Genomic DNA, 21,004 nt, shown 5'->3' with positions numbered 1-21,004 from the left:
GGAGCACTCCCGCTGCTTGCGGAGAGGTCCGCGAAGCCTGGGCGCGCTGAGCTCAGCGCGCACAGGCTTCAGCATGCTGGCAACTCTCCGCAAGCAGCAGGAGCCCAGCGCTGGGCTCCCGCTGCTTGCGGAGAGGTGTGCGAAGCCTGGAGAGCGTGAGGGGTCGGTGCGCACTGACCCCTCTCACTCTCCAGGCTTCAGCGAAAGCCTGCATTCGCACCATAGGACGCACACACATTTCCCCCTCATTTTTGGAGGGGAAAAAGTGCGTCCTATGGTGCGAAAAATACGGTACTTAATTCGTTCTGGAGGTCCATTCTTAACCTGTAACTGTTCTTAACTTGAAGCACCACTTTAGCTAATGGGGGCTTCTGCGGTGGCAGAGCACGATTTCTGTTCTCATCCTGAAGCAAAGTTCTTAACCCGAGGTACTATTTCTGGGTTAGCCGAGTCTGTAACCTGAAGCATGTCCGACTCTTTGTGACCCCATGGACCAGAGCATGCCAGGCACTCCTGTTTTCCACTGCCTCCCGCAGTTTGGTCAGACTCATGTTGGTAGCTTCGAGAACACTGTCCAGCCATCTCGTCCTCTGTCGCCCCCTTCTCCTTGTGCCCTCCATCTTTCCCCCACATCAGGGTCTTTTCCAGGGAGTCTTCTCTTCTCATGAGGTGGCCAAAGTATTGGAGCCTCAGCTTCAGGATCTGTCCTTCCAGTGAGCACTCAGGGCTGATTTCCTTCAGAATGGATAGGTTTGATCTTCTTGCAGTCCACGGGACTCTCAAGAGTCTCCTCCAGCACCATCTGCAGTGATCATGGAGCCCAAGAAAGTAAAATCTCTCACTGCCTCCATTTCTTCCCCTTCTATTTGCCAGGAGGTGATGGGCCCAGTGGCCATGATCTTCGGGGGTTTTGGGGATAGTAAGGAGCTATGCTGAAGGCATGCCCTGTCCATAGGATTCCTGGATCTAAATGGTATTGAGGTCCCCATAGGGAAGTGACTCCATCCTTGGTTGAAAGTGGTGAATGGTGACTCTCTAACTACTGAGAGATGCATTTCCACACTCCCAGCTTTTAACAAGCTCCATGATGGGGCACACAGATTAGAAACTGTTTCTCCAGCCAAACTGCCATTGGTGTAATAATCATTTGGTTCTTGCTACATACAGTTTATATATATTCCTTACATTGTGCAAACATGCTGCCTTGCCTTCAAACAGTGCAGTGCTTTTTTTTTTTGCTTCATGTTCACTTGCAACAGAGGTAGGAGTTTGCTTGTGCTACCTGCAGAAAATCAAGGTTAAGGGGACAGTGAACTTTCATCTCAGCAAATTTATTGGGAACACGCGAACAATTCTTCTTTTGCGGGAGAGAAAAGGTTCACCTTCATGCCTGAGAATATCAATACATTGTAATTTGAGGAAAGCCCACCCAAGGGTAAAATGCTTCACAGTTGGGCAAGGGCACAGACCATAAAAATGATCATAGGTTAAATGAATAACCCTTCTAGTTTGTACTGAGGGGGAGGTCACTGGGATAATAGCTGATGGGACCAGTTTGAGGATTTCCCTTTGCAATGCATGCATGTGATTGACACCTGTCAAATTTAGTAGTAGGCTACATACCACAACTAGATTTCCTCCTCCTATAACAGACACCATGGCCAGTAGAGGTAATGGGAGTTGTAAGTTCAACATCTAGACGTCCTCTGGGGGTCTATAAGCTGCTGCTTCTTCTTCTTCTTCTTCTTCTTCTTCTTCTTCTTCTTCTTCCTCTTCCTCTTCCTCTTCCTCTTCCTCTTCCTCTTCCTCTTCCTCTTCCTCCTCTTCTTCCGTAATGCAATGGACTAAGACAATTTCTCCCCTATACTGAAGCTCTGTTACTAATGAGGGGTTTCTTGGAGGGTATGTGTCCTCTGTCAAACCACTAACTGATAGTACAAAATGTGGGAAATCTTCAGGTCTTTCTTTCTCCTAAATTAGACACTGTTTTTATTGAGGAGCCTGAAACGTGGAGACAAAGTTAGGACTGATGTGATTTTTGTGGCCGTTTCCCTGGCTATTTAGGTAAAAAGAAGAGTTTAATGTGAGATACAATTCCTTAATTGTAACGTTTGCTTTTACAAGACTTGACAGGTTCTGATTTGATGAAGCAAGGTCATGCATATGTTCCTGTCAACTTGTAATTTTCTGCTCGGTTAGATTTTATATATGTTTTCTTAAAGCGATGCTGACAAGAAAGCCACATACCTTCATTTGACAGGTAAAACAATTTTTTTATTTAGCCTACGTAATTTAAACCAGTGAGATCAAATCTGTTGCCACCACAACTTTGTGTTGGGCAATGTCTTACAGTCGCTTGACCCAAGCAAGTTCAGTTTAGTTTTCCACTTGGCCACAAACTCAGGTAGTGATTGTTAAAATGGGATAACTTCTATGTACTCCACCCTGAGCTTCCTGGTGGGAGGGCAAACTGCAGGACCATAGTACATTGTTTTTATCAGGGATGGGAAACCTGAATCTCTCTAGGCATTGATAGACTCCCTCAGTCAGCATGGCCAGTGGTCAGAAAGAATGGGAGTTGGAGTCCGAGAAGACGACTTGTAGAATCTTTAGCAACAAAGGCAGGGTATAGAAATAGCACTTTTTGCAAATGGCACTTTCTCGGTTTTCGTTTTTGTGGACCATGTTTTTGGATGCATTGGCCTCAAACTGTGTTTCTTAAGGAGGCAATTTTTTAAAAATTAAGAATTCACAGAATTGCAGGGGTTCATATGGGCACCCAAGAGTCATTTTGTTCAACCCCCCTGCAATTCAGGAATCTTTTGCCCACGATGGGAATCAAACCGACGGCCCTGAGCTTAAGAGTCTCATGCTCTACCAACTGAACTCTAAACCTTCTTTCCCCACCACCGCCTGTATTGTTCTGGAAAGATGAAGTGTGCCCCACTTCCCTGTCCTGTTTTGGTGCTTCTACACGCCATGCAAAGAAACTTGGATTTGCCACTTGAGATTTATGACTAGAGATGGGAGTTACTTCTGTGCTGGCGGGATAGCTTTTAGTTTGCCACCGTCCTCAAAATAATTCTCGGTACCCAGAAATTATCTAGAGAGGATGTGGTTATATGACTTTGTCTTTCTGTGGGTGAACACCAAGTGGTTTTCAAATAATGATGATTTACAAGACTCTGCACTTTAGAGTGCAAGCTAGCAATAGAACATGCTTCAATTGCTTCCTCTTTCTGCCATCAGACTTGCATGGCGTATCTTGCTTTCTTGAATTCCTCTTCACTTCTCGTACAGAGTTTACTGGCATTATTTTATTAGGAATGGCACACTCTTGAGACCCACACAGTTGCCAGTGCTCCACCCAGGTGCTCAAAATACGCAGATTTCCTGTAGTTTTAGAAATATACCTTAGGACCACCGTGATAGACAGTGTTGCACCCACTCTGAAATGGTTGAGCCTGCCTTCCTGCTCCAAAGTGGTTGTGGGGGCAGGAGGAATCCTTCTCCCCCATGAAAAGGTACCACTCAGAGTTTGGCGTTGTTGACTGTAGGGCCATTAGTCATCTCTTTTTGCTCCAACCAGGATTCCCTGCCCCTCCCAATTTTTTTGTTAATAGGCTTTAATCAATGGCTTGTTCTGAGGGGGTAGCCTGTTTTTGTACATTTGAATCAAAGGATGGCAGAGTCGGAAGGGACGCTGAGGGTCATCTAGTCCAGCCCCCTCCAATGCAGGAATCTCAGCTAAAGCATCCATGACAGATGGCCACCCAACCTCTGCTTAAAAACCTTCAAGGGAGGAGAATCCACAACCTCCCAAGGGAGACAGTTTCACTGTCAAAACAGTTCTTACCGCCAGAAAGTTTTTCCTGATGTTTAGCTGGAACATTGCTTGAGTTTCATTTGGTTTACAGTATGCGTAAATGTATTTCCTGTTTGGAATAGCATTGGTGTCGGGGTGGGAGTGGGGTGCTGAAAACCCCCAGTTTTCCCTCTTGTTAATCGGTATTTTGCCATGCCAATGACAGATTTCCAAATGGGCGCATGGGTCCGAAAACCAAGCAAGTTCATTTGTTAGATTAACTGTTTTTAAACCCTTGTTTATAAATTCAAAAGTGCTGTCTGCTTAGGCAGCACTTTAAAAAACACACACATCAATTAAAGCTAGTGTGATTAATAGACTTAAGATCGTCCTAGTTGATTACTTTTTTTTAAAAAAAAACTTTAGTTGTTGAAGTGCCAATTCGTTAAACCAGGGGTCAGCAAATTTTTTCAGCAGGGGGCCGGTCCACTGTCCCTCAGACCTTGTGGGGGGGCATACTATCTATCTATCTATCTATCTATCTATCTATCTATCTATCTATCTATCTATCTATCTATCTATCATCTATCTATCTCTATCTATCTATCTATCTATCTATCTATCTATCTATCTATCATCTATCTATCTATCTATCTATCTATCTATCTATCTATCTATCATCTATCAATCAATCAATCAATCATCTATTTATTTATCTATCTGTCTGTCTGTCTGTCTATCTATCTATATGGGAGGGGGAATGAACGAATTCCTATGCCTCACAAATAACCCAGAGATGCATTTAAAATAAAAGGACACATTCTACTAATGTAAAAGCACGCTGATTCCTGGACCGTCTGTGGGCTGGATTTAGAAGGCGACTGGGCCAGATCCAACCCCTGGGCCTTAGTTTGCTTACCCATGCCTTAAGCGCTAGTTCACACCCTCTGCTATGTTTTGTTGCCTAGCAAGGAAGATTCTCCTTTCCCATTTCACACAATCCCTGCCCGTGTTAAAACTCTAGAGTTGGCTTCTAAGTGGGGCTTCCAGCTGCTGTTCTTCTGAGTGATACGCAAATATTATGTAGCTTTGTACAGAGCAAATTTTCATTGATGGTGGTTAAATATGAGCGCAGCTTTTGAAAAGTGCAAAATGAATTATTTTATTTTTATTATTTATTTATTGAATTTTGTATACCGCCCTATACCCCTGGGCGTTTCACAGAAAAGATCAACATAAAAACCACAACCCAATAATACCCACCCCCCAAAAAAATTAATTCTCATTTGTGTTGCTTGTGCAATCACACTTTTTGATTTCCCATGCATATTCTGCTGTGGTTTTGAGATTATGGCCAATGCAACAGCCTGCACATACTTTGCATGGTAATTCCAATATGAAATTATTCCAATTATCAAAGTAAGTTACGTTGCCAGAGTGCTAACGTGAGAAGCAGTTCTGAGATGACCTTTGCGGTATATTAGTTGGCATTGTGAGTAGGAGAGTTCCTAGTTGGAAAATGGACCTGGAGTAAATTCACAGGATGCTTTTCACACATAAGACTAAAAGCACCATTTTCACATAACTATCTCTTTGCCAAATGGAAAATGTGCATTGGCTAGAACATGTATTTGACTTGAAAGGCGCTGTGTCTTCTGCTTTCTGTTTTGGTTTTTATCTTGCTTCCCAGTCCCAGTTGGGACCATCATCTCACAACATTCATTCATACACCCAAATAGGGCCTTTTTAGTGTGTGATGTGTGAAAATTCTCTATACTGGTGGGGAATGTCCTTAAGAAATTTGAATTCTTGTTCTTTGCTTGCTTGCGTTTTCCTTGGAGCTAAAATGAGAACGGTTTTCCTTTCATCAACTGCTCCATAAATGGGTAGAAGTGTCCCACCTCCCTAGCTCAGTAACTTGAAAGCTTATGTAGTTCGGTGTAAGTCACCAAGCCAGGAAGAATCTGGTTCCGATCTCCTGAGTCATGAATTCCTTGGCCCTGTTCTGAATAAGTATGATTTATCGGACCAGGATTACAGTACGTTTCCGAGCACAATTCAAAGTGTTGGTGCTGACCGTTAAAGCCCTAAACGGCCTTGGTCCAGTATACCTGAAGGAGCATCTCCACCCCCACCGTTCCGCCTGGACACTGAGGTCCAGCACCGAGGGCCTTCTGGCGGTTCCCTCGCTGCGAGAAGCCAAGTTACAGGGAACCAGGCAGAGGGCCTTCTTGGTAGTGGCACCTGCCCTGTGGAATAATAATAATAATAATAATAATAATAATAATAATAATAATTTATTATTTATACCCCGCCCATCTGGCTGGGCCTCCCCAGCCACTCTGGGCGGCTTCCATAAAAACCAAAAATACAGTAAAATCACACGTTAAAAACTTCCCTGAACAGGGCTGCCTTAAGATGTCTTCTGAATGTCAGGTAGTTGTTTATTGCTTTGACAACTGCTGGAAGGGCATTCCACAGGGTGGGCGCCACTACCGAGAAGGCCCTCTGCCTGGTTCCCTGTAGCTTTGCTTCTCGCAATGAGGGAACCGCCAGAAGGCCCTCGGCGCTGGACCTCAGCGTCCGGGCAGAATGATGGGGGTGGAGACGCTCCTTCAGGTATGCTGGACCGAGGCCGTTTAGGGCTTTAAAGGTCAGCACCAACACTTTGAATTGTGCTCGGAAACATACTGGGAGCCAATGTAGGTCTTTCAAGACCGGTGTTATATGGTCTCGGCGGCCGCTCCCAGTCACCAGTCTAGCTGCCGCATTCTGGATTAGTTGTAGTTTCCGAGTCACCTTCAAAGGTAGCCCCACGTAGAGTGCATTGCAGTAGTCCAAGCGGGAGATAACCAGAGCATGCACCACTCTGGCGAGACAGTCCGCAGGCAGATAGGGTCTCAGCCTACGTACCAGATGGAGCTGGTAAACAGCTGCCCTGGACACAGATTTAACCTGTGCCTCCATGGACAGCTGTGAGTCCAAAATGACTCCCAGGCTGCGCACCTGGTCCTTCAGGGGCACAGTTACCCCATTGAGGACCAGGGAATCCTCCACACCTGCCCGCCTCCTGTCCCCCAGAAACAGTACTTCTGTCTTGTCAGGATTCAACCTCAATCTGTTAGCCGCCATCCATCCTCCAACCGCCTCCAGACACTCACACAGGACCTTCACTGCCCTCACTGGTTCTGATTTAAAAGAGAGGTAGAGCTGGGTATCATCTGCATACTGATGAACACCCAGCCCAAACCTCCTGATGATCTCTCCCAGTGGCTGCATGTAGATGTTGAAAAGCATGGGGGAGAGGACAGAACCCTGAGGCACCCCACAAGTGAGAGCCCATCCCCCCCCACCACTTTCTGAACACGGCCCAGGAGGAAGGAGCGGAACCACTGTAGGACAGTGCCCCCAGCTCCCAGCCCCTCAAGACGGTCCAGAAGGATGTTATGGTCGATGGTATCAAATGCCGCTGAGAGATCCAGCAGAACTAGGAAACAGCTCTCACCTTTGTCCCTAGCCCGCCGGAGATCATCAACCAGTGCGACCAAGGCAGTTTCAGTCCCATGATGAGGCCTGAATCCCGACTGGAAGGGATCCAAATGGTCCGCTTCTTCCAGGTGTGCCTGGAGTTGTTCAGCAACTGCTCGCTCTATCACCTTGCCCAAGAATGGAAGATTTGAGACTGGGCGATAGTTGGCCATTGTGGCCGCATCTAAAGATGGTTTTTTAAGAAGCGGTTTAATAAACCGCCTCTTTCAGTGGGTCTGGGAAGGCTCCCTCACGGAGGGAAGCATTCACCACCCCACGAAGCCCATCGCCCAGTCCTTCCCAGCTAGCTTTTATAAGCCAGGATGGGCAAGGATCCAGGAGACAGGTGGTTGGTTTCACTCGTCCAAGCAGCCTGTCCACATCCTCGGAGGTAACAGATTGGAATTGATCCCACTCAACTTGACTAGACAGAACTCTAGCACTCTCCCGCCCTGGCCCTGCTCCCACGGTGGAGTCTACTTCTTCCCGAATCTGAGCGATTTTATCTGCAAAAAACTTTGCAAAATCATTGCAGGAGAATATGTGGCCCGTACTGGGCCCCGATGTTACAGGTGGTTCCGCTAAATTGTGAACCACCTGAAAAAGTCTCCTGCTGCTGTTTTCTGCAGATGCAATAGAGGCGGTGAAGAAATTCTTCTTCGCCGTCGCTATCGCCACTTGGTAGGCTCGACGTTGAGCTCTAACCTGTGTCCGGTCAGATTCGGAATGAGTTATCCACCACCGGCGCTCTAGCCGTCTCAATGATTGTTTCATTGCCCTCAGATCCGTGGAAAACCACGGGGCTCTCCGGGCTCCATGCAGTCGGAGAGGGCGCTTCGGAGCCAAACAGTCAAAACAGTCAAGATTGTCTTTGACATCTGGTGGGAACGTCCTCCCACCAGATGTCAAAGACAAAAACAACTTCCAGACTTTTAGAAGACATCTGAAGGCAGTCCTGTTTAGGGAAGCTTTTAATATTTGACGGACTATTGTATTTTAATATTTTGTTGGAAGCCGCCCAGAGTGGCTGGGGAAACCCAGCCAGCTGGGCAGGGTATAAATAATAATAATTACTATTATTAGTAGACAGACCTGAAGCAAGCCACCACCTCTCTTCTGAGACCCTCCTTTAAAGTGTGGGAATACTAAGGTTGACCTGATTCACACTGCTATCTATTGTGAGAATTACCAGGATGAAGCATATAAAAGTGTTTGAAATACCCTGTATTAGAGCCCAGTGTTCTTATGACCATGCCTCTCTAACTTGGGCAGTTTGGATTAAGTTTTCTCTTCTTGGGAATCTTTGTTTTTCAAATAACCCAGTCAAACCCAGCCAGCCTCTCTCACTGCCAATCTTCAGCCATTAAGTTCTCCAGAGCAATGAACTCCTGCCTGTTTTCCCTGGGTACGGCTTGCAAAGCCATTAGTATTACTTCGCCTTTTCATTTCTGTCCAATTTAGATGATTCGTTTGATTATATTCTTAGCTGAGGTTTTAAAAAGCCGCCGCAGTAAAAACGTCAAGTGAGCAGCATGGCTTTATTTGGTGCTGGAATGAATAGCTGAAAGATCTGTATAACCTTGCGATGGGGGCAGGCATGGTGGGCTATCTTTTTCTGCCTTTCTTTCCTTTTCCCCCAGTCAGGACATACTCTGCTGACCTTCCCGAAATAGCCTTTTTCTCTGGATAAGTATTTGCATTATGCACAGAGAATGGAATCCTTGTATCCTAACTTGTAGGTGTCCAGCAATTAGTAAGTTCACCTGCTAGTATGTGAAGATTCTGTTATTTTGCCCTGAATATTCCCTCTTCACCGGGTTTCTCTTTCACCCTGAGAGACAGGCTAGAAATCTAAAATAATGATATTTGGGGGAAGGGAAGAAAAAGGGGGAAGCAGACCGTTCCTGACTCTGTATTCTTCCTTCTCTGAGGTTTAAAGCAGGGATTCCCAACCTGTTTGTCACATAGCCTGGGCAAGTGGGTCGTGGGCTTTATAAATAAACAGAATGGTGTTTTTTTTTTTTTGAACAAATGTGATGGGCTCGTATGATGGACAACTCTTATAATATACCAACAATTTTTTTTTAACACTTTGTTGAAACTTGTAACCGAATATCAAAAAAGCCTGCGTCTTGCATCTTAACACTTGGGAAGTGCTCTCTGACCGATGGTGGCAGATCCAGTGATGGTTTGCCCCAAGGTGCTCATACAGGGAGTTGTTTTGAGTGATTCTTACAGCTTTGCCTCTGATACATAGGCACTCTGACATCTTTCAACAAACTCCACATTAATAGGTGGAGTTGCGCAAATTTTTGCTTGAATGTGCATAGGCAAAATTGCAGCTAAAATGCAAGCGAAAATTGATGGGTGACAATAGTAAATAAATTTGGACTTGTGGGTTGCCATAACTAAAAGGTTGGGAGCCACTGGTTTAGAGGACTCTCCGGGCCCTGGGGGCTTGTTTTTGCAAAATGTACTGTATTTGTGATGTGTGAATTGGGGTGACCAATTACTATATTCATGGGCTTACCACACACAGACTGACTGACTGACTCACTCACTCACTCACTTACTCACATAAACAGGTATTCCATTAAGATATAGCAGATAACACTACAACAGGAAGTGCCCCAGGTCAAGCAAGAAGCCAAATGCTCGTGTTTCGTTGATTTTAATGTTGTGGTTCCTTGTTTCGTTGTAGATTGCATCACAGCGAATAAGCTCAGTGGATCTCTCATGTTGCAGCCTGGAGGATCTCCCTGCCAACCTCTTCTATAGCCAGGACCTCACTCATCTCAATCTGAAGCAAAACTTCCTAAGGCTGAACCCTAGCCCATCCACAGCCAGGGGACTGAACGAGCTACAAAGGTACATTAACAACAGCTAAAACAAAAAAATATATTGTGTTCCCGTTTTTTCACTGTTGTCTAGAATGGATTAAATCAGCTCCTCAAAAGCTTCCAGCTTTGTTCCCTTTTGAGATTCCGCGGGACCTAGTTGGGCGTCCCCAACTGTCATTCAAAAGAGCCTTGCCCCGTTTTTACATAACATGATGGTGTCGTGGGAATTCACTGATGCAAGAGTATCTTAACAGTGGGTGCGTTCCTCTCTGGGTACAGGGCCTTGCCAAAAGTGGGTGGAGAATCTTCCCTAGAGGTGCTTGATTTCATCACTGTTGCAAAGAAAATGACAAATTGTTGCTGGCCCACATAATCTTTTTTTTGTTCTAGCCGGCTTGGCTTGTTGGTCATTTCTGACAGTGTGCAAGAGAGAAAGAACCAACTCTCTTCCCATTTAAAAGGCTTGCTTCCCTGCTGATCTCTTTCGAAGGCAGTTCTTCCATATCACAGTTTTTCCAGGAAATGGTTAGTTCCAAATCTGAGGGTACTATCAATAGTCCAATTTATACACCTAACACCCACCAACAAAATAATATAAAACAGGAGCAGATGACTGAAGCAACCTGTCAAAACTCTGTTGAAACTTAACGTGTGCAGCATTTGGTTCAAATACTATACTTTGCCCTCTCTTGCCATCGTACAAGGAGACAACTGTTATACAGCTATGCATATTTGGTTGTGATGGATGGAGAGAGAGTTATTTGGTTAAAAGCATCAGCAACACATTGGGGCAGTGAAAAAGCGCCAACACCATGAGGGGGTGTTGCCATTCCTCACGCCCGCCTCCAAATGTCTCACCACTGGTTAAAAGAGAACATAAAGGGAAGAAGGCATTGCATAACATTGCTTGGGTTGGTGGCCAAAGAAAGTAAAAATGCTATGAAGAGTCGTGCTTTCATCCTTCATCTGACTTGGAGATATTTACATGATGAGATGTCAGGAAGTCCAAAAACTGACCTGCATGTACCAAAATAAAGCATGCAGAATAAACACAGGTGCATATATTATCTATAAGTGTGCAAGCCAGGTACTCAAATGTTCTGCTACTTACATTATGCCTTATGTGATACAGCCACGAGCAAATCTCAGTTCAGCATAGGATGGATTTGTTTCAATTAAAAAAAAAAAAAGTTTCCTCTAATGGTGAAATTGGGTGGTTGGGTGTTGAAAGGATTAGAGGCAAAAGCCTTAGGTAATGAGAATGCTCCATGACTACCCAATAACTACAGAATGCTGAGGGTCCATTTGGGAAAAAGATCCGAAACTGGGTTGGGGAGGAGGAAGAATGAACTTGCCTCTTATTGGCTCAATATTAACCTTAGAGGAGGGCAGGTCCAGCTTGCTGCTATCCTGAACAGCAGTACTTTGGTTGAGGATAAGTCGCAAGCCCATTTGATCTTATATCTCCTGCCACACCCCCACCGGTCGACTACAAGGTTCTTGCGGCCATTACCAGCAATTAAAACAAATAAAAATGACGGTAAAAAACTGGCAAGATTTCAAGCCAGAACAGCCACCAAACCAGCAGCTGCTCCATCAAACAAAACACTTTCATGAACAGAGACGTGCCTTTGGCCTCCCCAAATGTGACCCGGCAGAATTCCGAGTGATTCTTAGAACTATCAGTTTCCAGCGGCTTCATTCAACGATAACAGTCGTGTCTTGTCACTCGCTGGTTATCGGGTGCCAGTTTGTGCTGTGGCTGCTTATCAGCAAAAATTCCTTTCCCCTTTTTTCCAAGGAAGGGGTGTGTTGAGCAGTGTGTTCTGGTTGGAGTATGTAATCGGTCCGTGTATAAAATATCCCCCAGGGCCGGCATTCTCTGACCTTTCCCCTCATGTAGCCAGGAGAGAGCTTGCTTTGCTGTGATATTCGCAGTTTAACTCTAAGACCATGTGTCTTCCCTGTACGTGTGGCGGAACCCTCCTGTGAAATGTACACTGGGGAGCTTATCGCCCCTGTATGTGCTTGACAACATTTCCGAGAACCAGTTTGCACCAAAACCATAAAAGGGTGGGGATGTCTGCCATCTGAAATCCTGAAGGACCACTGCCAGTCAGTGTAGAGTAGAAAATACTGACCTAAAGGTACCAGTGGTCTGCCTCAATATAGGCAGTTCATATTCGGTTCATATTATTTGCATTAATAAAGTCCCTCTTGAATCTGCCCATTCTCTCTTATCTTTTAGACTCTCCTTGTGGAGAGCACAAAAGTTCTATTATCTGTTGAGCAAAACGCTTGCGATTTGGACGCGCTCCTGGTTTGATCTCTCATCTGCGGCCATTTGTCTGCTTTGAAAAGAAAGCAATTAGGCCTTTGTTGCTGTGCGTGAGGTACATTATATCCCTTGGGCATTATCTCTGGGTAAGCATAACCCTGCTGTAATGGGGAAAATCTCACTCAGGTTAATATGCAGCGTAGCAGTGGATAGGGAGCCCATGTTGAAATATCAAGAGTAGAATGGATTGTGGCGCCTGTATCCTTCAATCATGCAAGCAAGCAAGATTGAGCTGAGCTTTTCCATTTGGCAAGGTTGATGATCTGCTCAAAAACATTCTACATGTCTTAAAACATGGTGTGATTGCGTGAATGCCTTGGTGCAAGGCGTAAATAGCATTGGTCCTTAGCAGGCAAAGTAAAATGTTAGCCAAACTTTATGGCATACTTTGCAAAGTGGAGAAGCTGTTGCGGATACCACAAACACTGCTTACAGTCATCGCACTGACAATCCTTGGATTAGCAAGTTTCACCCGCCACACCGAACTCTTTTTTAGTAGAACATTCCAAATGGAAAGTTTACAGGGAAGGCAGGCTATGGAGACAAGTTAGCCTCTAATTTTGAGGGAAGCGTGCTTTTCAAACAACACAATTAACTTGCCGTGGAACTTTTCCATGGAGAATTAGAGTGGCCTTGTAATTTTGCCTCTCAACCCATGTCACAAATTGAACTTGCCCGCTGGCCTCTCCTTGTTGAGAGTCTGTTCGTAGCACTATACTGTGTGAGAACCAGCTTTATGGTTAGCTGCATGTGTGGCCCACAGTAAGGACCACCAGCAAGCTATTAGCAGTTGACCGTATGCATGGTGATGGGCGAAGGTCCACCAGACCATTCAGTCTTCTGATTCCTTCAAGAAGCAAATGGAAGCCCTTGACCAATCCATTTTAGTGACTTATTGAGACATAACAACAGCACCTTTCTTTTTGTATGACTCAAAATTGATTGTCTTGGCTGTTCTGTATTTGCTGGTCAGAATGGCAGGAAAAACCTAAAATATTAGGTTTTTTCATTGTAGTTCATAGGGAACTCCCCAAGTACTACAATGAAAAAAAACCTGATAAGCCTTACACAGTTGATTCATCTAGTTCACAGAATTTCGGCAGCTCTCCAGCATTTCAGAGAGCAGATACAGGTGTCTCGCTACCTGCATGAGTTTGAGTCGCACATGACCGTATATTGCGCAACACCGAGAAATAAATTAAATAATCCGATTTAAACTGCCGAAAGGCGCAAAGAGGGCCTGAAAAGTGCAAAAGGGTACAAAAGATCAGGGAAACGGCCAGCAGTCCCAGGAGCCTTTGCAACTGCGATCCCATGAGCCTTTGCACTGACCTTTGAGGCCTGTGGATAGTTGGAGTTTTTGAGAAAGGAGGTTTGGAGGGAGCGGTTGTGGGTTTTCAGAGGTTTAGAGGAGTATTTACAGGCTTTTTAGATGGTGTTCCTCACTATGCACTGTTTCACATATACACATGGTACCCAGGAACGTAACCCCCCCCCATAACTGGGGAGACATTCATTTTTATGAATCAGGGGACGTTTTGAGTGCAAAGCGGATGTTCTACCACTGAGCCTACGGCTTTGTCTAAATTTTGTTCATTAAGAAACTTGGGAAGCTCATATTGTGGTTTAAGATGTTTCTTACCACTCCCTTTTCGTTTTAACTTACCCTCACTTTTTATATGTGAAGACACTGACATGTTGGCAATATAAATTTAGAAGCTTCATAAACGCTGGTCGTTGTTCAGCGGTATCTTGGGTGATTCTTTTGTATCGGAAAACAGAGGAATGAATAAATCTCAGTTTACGACTATGCAGCTCAGATGGTAGCTATACTGCCATGTTTCATGAGCACCCCATGCAAGTTGGCTTGAGATTTAGAGCAGAGTTGTGGAGGAATTCCATTACATGCCCTTTTATGGTTCAAAAAAGAAATGTGTGTTTGTGATGAAAAGAGCAATCCTATTGTAACAGCTCTTCTTTCAGGTTGGGGAAAGGTGAAAGATAAAAATTTCTCCAGATAAACTTGACACTGGAAATTTTTAGCACGTGAGGGAGGCATGAATTCAGTGTGGTAAAATAGAAGACGCCACTGCCTGGGTGGGGTGGACAATTCATGTGTGGGAGTTGGACAGACCTACTTTATTACCCTTCTTTGAAATGAGACAATGCTTCGGCCAATGAATAAGACCTTATGAAGTGAATCGCGAGGTAACAAATCTGTAAAAAAAGAATCCTCAGTGCAGTTCACACAATGAAGGGATTACTCCCAAAATCTTGAGGGCATCTTGTTTATGAGCAGGTATGAGAGAGATGAAAGATGGAACTTAGATTTTAGAGTACAGTGGTACCTTGGCTTAAGAACAGCTTAGTTTATGAACAACTTGGATTAAGAACACTGCAAACCCGGAAGTAGGTGTTTTGGTTTGTGAACTTTGCCTTGGAAGTAGAACATGTTCCACTTCCTGATGAGTGTGTTCCATTTGTAAATTGAGTCACCCGCTGATATGGGAAAGCACACCTTGGTTTAAGAATGCTTTGGTTTAAGGATGGACTTACAAATAGTGTTTGGGTAGGCAGGGTCACAGCTAAACTTTTGCATATTTGTAACAATATGCACTAATATTTTCTGTTTAGATATTTTTACTATAACAAAAAAAAAAAACTGTGGAAAAAAATGACTGGAGTGTCAATGTTTGTCATCAAGGAATGGCAACCTATTTAGCTTTGGTTTCCTCATTTGTTTGACCTTCTCACCACAACAAATGACATCAGTAAAGATAGGAGTTCAGCATTCAGTACCACCCAGACAGTTCTCTCTTTAGATAATGGCTAATTCTAGTGTTTTCTAAATTCTATAGCTTCGACATTTTGTGAGCCCTAGAAGTTCTCAGGACCATTTTGGGAATTCTTTATTTTTTAAGAAAATGCCCCTTCTTTTCTGACTAATAAGCAGTGGCTGATCTAAGCAGTTATGCCTGAGCTGGACTTTGTGGATCAGCTCAGTTACCAATGCTGAGCTCCATTCTTTCCAAGGAATTTCTTGCCCTAGTTCTGTTGGTGGTGGGTGGGGAGGAAGGATGCTATCCTTGGGGGAGTATTCTGACTGCAGGTGCTTTTGGGATGTGGTACTTGATGCTTCAAACCTAGACAGCATCTTAAAAAGCAGAGAGATCACCTTGCCAACGAAGGTCCGTATAGTTAAAGCTATGGTTTTCCCGGTAGTGATGTATGGAATTGAGAGCTGGACCATAAAGAAGGCTGATCGCCGAAGAATTGATGCTTTTGAATTGTGGTATTGGAGGAGACTCTTGAGAGTCCCATGGACTGCAAGAAGATCAAACCTATCCATTCTTAAGGAAGTCAGCCCTGAGTGTGCACTGGAAGGACAGATCGTGAAGCTGAGGCTCCAATACTTTGGCCACCTCAAGAGAAGAGAAGACTCCCTGGAAAAGACCCTGCTGTTGGGAAAGATGGAGGGCACAAGGAGAAGGGGACAACAGAGGACGAGATGGTTGGACAGTGTTCTCGAAGCTACCAGCCTGAGTTTGACCAAACTGCAGGAGGCAGTGGAAGACAGGAGTGCCTGGCGTGCTCTGGTCCATGGGGTCACGAAGAATCGGACACAACTAAACAACAACAACAACAACAACTTGATGCTTGATGGATACTGTGGTTGCCTCTGTTCTTATGGGTGTGTATATTCCATGACTCTCCCTCACTCCCATCATGCACCGGGAGGAGATTGAATGAAGGGAAAACAAAGCCCTCTGGTGAACTTCGTCAGGAAAAGAGTTTCCTCTCATCCATCTGAAGCTGACACAGATCTTTGCATTCAGCCCTTTAGCTGGTTGCCTGCAGGCACACACACCCTACTCCCTGTTGTTAGGCAACCTGAACAATGTGGCTGCACATGCAGTCTTGGTAACTTGGATTGTCCCCTTTCTTCCTTGAGTAATCACTTCACGTTTTTCCCCCTCCCCTTTTTTCTTGCAATCAAGATGGGCCTAAGTTCAGGGGCAAGTTCTGCTTTGCGGATGCTGAGATCACCAAGGAGGAATTAAAGAATAATTTCCCCTTTCCAAAGGAAGCCTTAAAAAAAAAACAAAAAACCCTTATAGAATTAGTTTGCCTTTTTAAAAAGCAGTTACCCAGGGTGAGAAAAGTCTAATTAAGGTGCTAAGAAACTGCTTTCTGACAAGTGCTGCTAATTGAAAACTTAACAGTGATTCACTTGCTGGCTTTACTGAAATTTGAAAGCTTCTGGTGAGGATTTTCTGTCTGATTGTAAAGTCATGACAGACAAACAGAGTGAAGCGATGCAGTGCATATTTTCTGCTCAAAAAGCCCTTAAATCCACACACCTCCCATGGGACTTATAATTTAGTACAATTGGTTTACATTGGGGTGTGTCTGTGTGTGTGTAGGGATTTTCAAGACTATGGTTGTGCTGCAGATCGTGGAATATTTCTCAGATTGCAGAACCTGCCACTACATGCTGACAAACTGAGATTGCATTTTTAAAATAGAATGGGTTTCTAGCTCTCATGATTGCAGACGGAAACTTGGGAAAATTTTGAACAGGTTTTTAGCAAAACTTTGGGATAAATGAAGCATAGGGCATTAAAACAAAAGCTTGTAAATGCCACTTTCTGGTGATTAAAAATCAACGCCATGTGACCAGCTATTCAACCTTTCACAGATGGGAAGATGGCTGCTTTCTTGGTTTTAGGCGCTTGTTTACAGTGCCGCGAGAATCTTAGCTGTTTTTGCTGCAGCAGGGGCAACACAGCTGCCATCTTCAGAAAAGGTGTTTGTGTGTGCAGCTTGTTTGCTGATAGAACAAAAATTATTGAGGGCTGATAACTTTCCAGAACATTTTGGAACTTGGGGTGGTAAATACAAATGGTAACTTATCATGGTATATATTGAAATAAATAGCACCTTGGTAGTCCTTTAAGGGTATTTCTATATGGCTGAATTGCAGGAAAGTAGGATTTATAATAAACACCAGGAGAAATTTCTGTCCTTCAAAAAAAAAAAAATCATTTCGACTCAGAGATGTGTTGCCTTAGGTGTCTGTACATACTGTCAAGGAAGTCTTTGTCAAGGTTGCTCCAAGTGTTCGTTCTTTCCCAGTTAAGAGAATAATAATTGGGGGGAAATAATTCTGAATTTGTGTCTCTCCAGTTTTGCACCAGCTATACTACTGGCATGATCAATGGTTGCTAATGCAAGATAGGCACAGAGATTTAAATAACCGCATTTAAAACTCTGCAAGCTTGCCTACTTTGTGTGACATATTTGAGCTGCGACTGCTTTTCTAATTGTAAACGCCTGGGGTTTTAAGGACACTATTGCAAACCCCTTGATCACCCCCAACTATATTTTCCCCTCCTAAGCCTGCACCTTTTGTCATTGAGGAAACACGTTGGTAGAGAATACCATTAATACTGAAGATCTTCCAGCACCTTATTGCTAATTGTTTTCTTAGCGCTGCAGAAAATAAATTTGTGTGGCTTAAGCAGCCGCTTGGTGACAGTCTATGGGCAGTTCACTTCTTCTGCATAACACTGCCTTAATTTAATATGCAATTTATTGTTTCGTTTTACTCCTTCTCTCCTCTCTCCCCACCCCACCCCAATCGTAGATTCAGCAAGCTGAGGAGCCTTAACCTTTCCAACAATCATTTAGGAGAGTTCCCATTGGCAGTCTGCAGCATTCCAACCTTGACTGAGCTCAACGTGTCCTGCAATGCACTCAGAAGTATCCCAGCAGCCGTCGGTGATATGAACAAGTAGGTACAGATGGCCAAGGGCAGCATGAACCCTGAGTGCACCGACTCCTCCCAGAGGGTTAGCCTGGGTCAATAATGCCTGAGTCATGGCAAAAGTGTGTGCTAAACATCTAAGCACAACTAAATCTGTAACGGCCAGCAAAAGTGCCGGTGTATGATTCACTTCTTCACATACAGAGGACTTAAGCTGTGAAAAACTCTTATATACTAGCAGCTTCACTGGGGTCCAGAATATGGCAGCAATATTATTATTATTATTATTATTATTATTATTATTATTATTATTATTATTAAATTGATTGATTGTGCTCCATCCATCTGACTCAGTTGCCCTAGCCACTCTGGGTGGCTTCCAACAGGATATACAAAAACACAACAGAGCATCCCACATTAGAAGCTTCCCAATACAGGGCTGCCTTCAGATGTCTTCTAAAAGTTGTGTCGTCGTTTATCAGTTTGACATCTGATGGGAGGGCGTTCCACAGGGCGGGTGCCACTACCAGGAAGGCCCTCTGCCTGGTTCCCTGTAACCTAAGGTTACCAGATTTTTTCCAATGAATCTGGGGACACTTTTCAACTTCAATAGGAATGGTAGGATTTTGTCAGGGGACTGATTTGTAAATCCGGGGTGACCTTACTGTAAACCACAACACTTCTCATAACAGGGGAACTGCCAGAATGTCCTTTGGAGTTGCTGCAATACATGTTTATAAAGAGTTGTTTTGGGGTTGTTGTTTTTAATGTTGCTTTTGACAACCCCCTCTTCTCTTCAATAGCTTACAGACCTTCTTGTTGGATGGGAACTTCCTCCAGAGCCTTCCTGCTGAGTTGGAAAGGGTGCCCCAGCTTAGCTACCTGGGTCTTTCTTTCAATGAGTTCAGCGGCATTCCCGAGGTGTTAGAGAAGCTGCCTGCCATGGACAAACTCTGTATGTCTGGAAACTGCATGGAAACGCTCTGCTTGCAGGCGCTGAACAGAATGCCACACATCAAACATGTAGATCTAAGGTACGTAACCTTGCGAGAGAACGGGTGAAGCTCAAGAGTGAAGATGGCTGTCCGCATCGTTTCAAGATATTGGCTATGACTGGTCATAAATTTCATATGCAGATGCTGAACTTTCGAGCAAGGGCATTCAGTGCTAGGGGTGATGTTTGTTAAATATCTCTGCTTCTTTTTTCACGCAAGCAATCAAATCAAGAGTGACTTCCTCTACAATAAACGCAGGATTGGCAGTGTTTAGTTGTCATATTATTACATTAGCCTGCAAAATTGAGAAATAGACTGTTTTAACCAACCAGAAATAATTACTCATCTTCATGCAAATAATGTTGACCTTGTACGTGAGGGATTCAATCCTTTACCTCAAGGATAGGACCTTCGGGCCAGGTTTGGCCTGCCAAAAGGTCTGGTTTGGCCCATGAGGCCATTTTCCCTAAACCATGCCCCTTTACCCATCAACTGATGTCACCAATGACATCTACTGATGGGTGGGGCTTCTCTTCTCTCCGCTCCATCCAAACGGAACAGAATTTTTTTAAAATTTTAAAAATACAACATTTAAAACAATGTACATATCATACAAAATTCTTTAAATGCTCATAGGTTTTGGCCATTGCCTGATAATTCCAAATACAGCTGCAGGGAGATGCCTGTGTTTTAATGGGTTAAGGAGTTAGAGCAGGTTGAGGAGTTAAACTTATGCATGCTAGAAGATGGCATATGGTGTAATCTAGGGATGAGAACACTTAGAAAAAGAAAGAAGTGCAGTCCTGGTCCTTCCAGAGCTTTCATTGCACCCCAAAGCATTCTACTGATTGTGTGATTTAATCGATCTTGTCAGCTCAGCACTGAAAATAAAACTGAACTCTTCAGAGTGCAATGAATTGGTACAGGTGGCTGCTTTTTATAGATCACCTTTGTTTCTGCAGCAAGTCAAGGACTGGGCAGGACAAGTATTCTCGACCTGCCATGATTTATAATATGGGCATGTATGGGTTTGGGTGACCCACCCCAAATATAAAATACTGACCTATTGGATCACATCACCATTGTCAAGTGTTGGGATTGGGGTGGGATGTAAACTTTTATTATAATGCCTTTCCCAAATGGAGAACTTGGAATATGTGCAAAGCTTCATGTTTATAAACCCCTCTTCCCCACTTTTTTATCCTCCGAGGAATTCAAAGCAGTGCTTTAGTCTATGAAGGTATTCATATATTATAGTGGAAGTCCTAAGTTTGGGGAATGTCGCATTCCCATTTGAACATCTGCAATCCCGGAAGAATTTTGTTTATAAGCAAAATCTCAGAAATGCACCAAGTACTAACATCCACTCAAAGTAAGAGTTGTCAGCATACACTGGTGTATATCTCCCTCTTTGTCAGTCATACGCCATCATTTCATGTTGACAGTGGTAAAGTGATCTGGGATTGTTGACGTTCATATGTGAATGTTGATGTTCGCTGCACTTTGGAAAATGCATGTTTTCATTGGCTGGGATTATTCAGCGTGCGTCCTGATTGCAAGAAGGATGCATATGGTTAAGTTGAACGGGACCCCACTTTGGCTGCAACCATTTCAGAACTAATCAGAGCAGTATCAAGCTTCCTTTTGCATAGGCACAATCTCCAGTAGCAAAACTTCGAAAATGATGATTAAAAATGCAACCTGCCAGTTTATGGAATTGCAGAGTTGGAA

The 21,004-nt window shown here is 44.0% G+C and overlaps 1 protein-coding gene across 4 annotated transcripts in view; it reads left to right on the top strand.

Annotated features, from left to right (window-relative positions):
* PHLPP1 (PH domain and leucine rich repeat protein phosphatase 1) overlaps positions 1-21,004 on the top strand; it is a 165,320-nt gene that overhangs the window by 95,315 nt on the left and 49,001 nt on the right. For all 4 annotated transcript variants that reach the window (XR_014170161.1, XR_014170162.1, XR_014170163.1 and 1 more), the window contains exons 4-6: positions 10,035-10,201; positions 18,159-18,305; positions 19,082-19,312. Coding sequence is in view for 1 of the 4 variants with exons in the window: in XM_081918147.1 (XP_081774273.1) it covers positions 10,035-10,201; positions 18,159-18,305; positions 19,082-19,312 (545 nt within the window). In the remaining 3 variants the exon portion in view is untranslated. The remainder of the gene's footprint in view (positions 1-10,034; positions 10,202-18,158; positions 18,306-19,081; positions 19,313-21,004) is intronic.

Source organism: Podarcis melisellensis (genome assembly GCF_964234715.1).
Source record: "Podarcis melisellensis genome assembly, chromosome: 7".
Taxonomy (NCBI): Eukaryota; Metazoa; Chordata; class Lepidosauria; order Squamata; family Lacertidae; genus Podarcis; species Podarcis melisellensis.
Note: the sequence above shows the minus strand (reverse complement) of the source record. Positions and strands in the feature narration are given on the sequence as shown.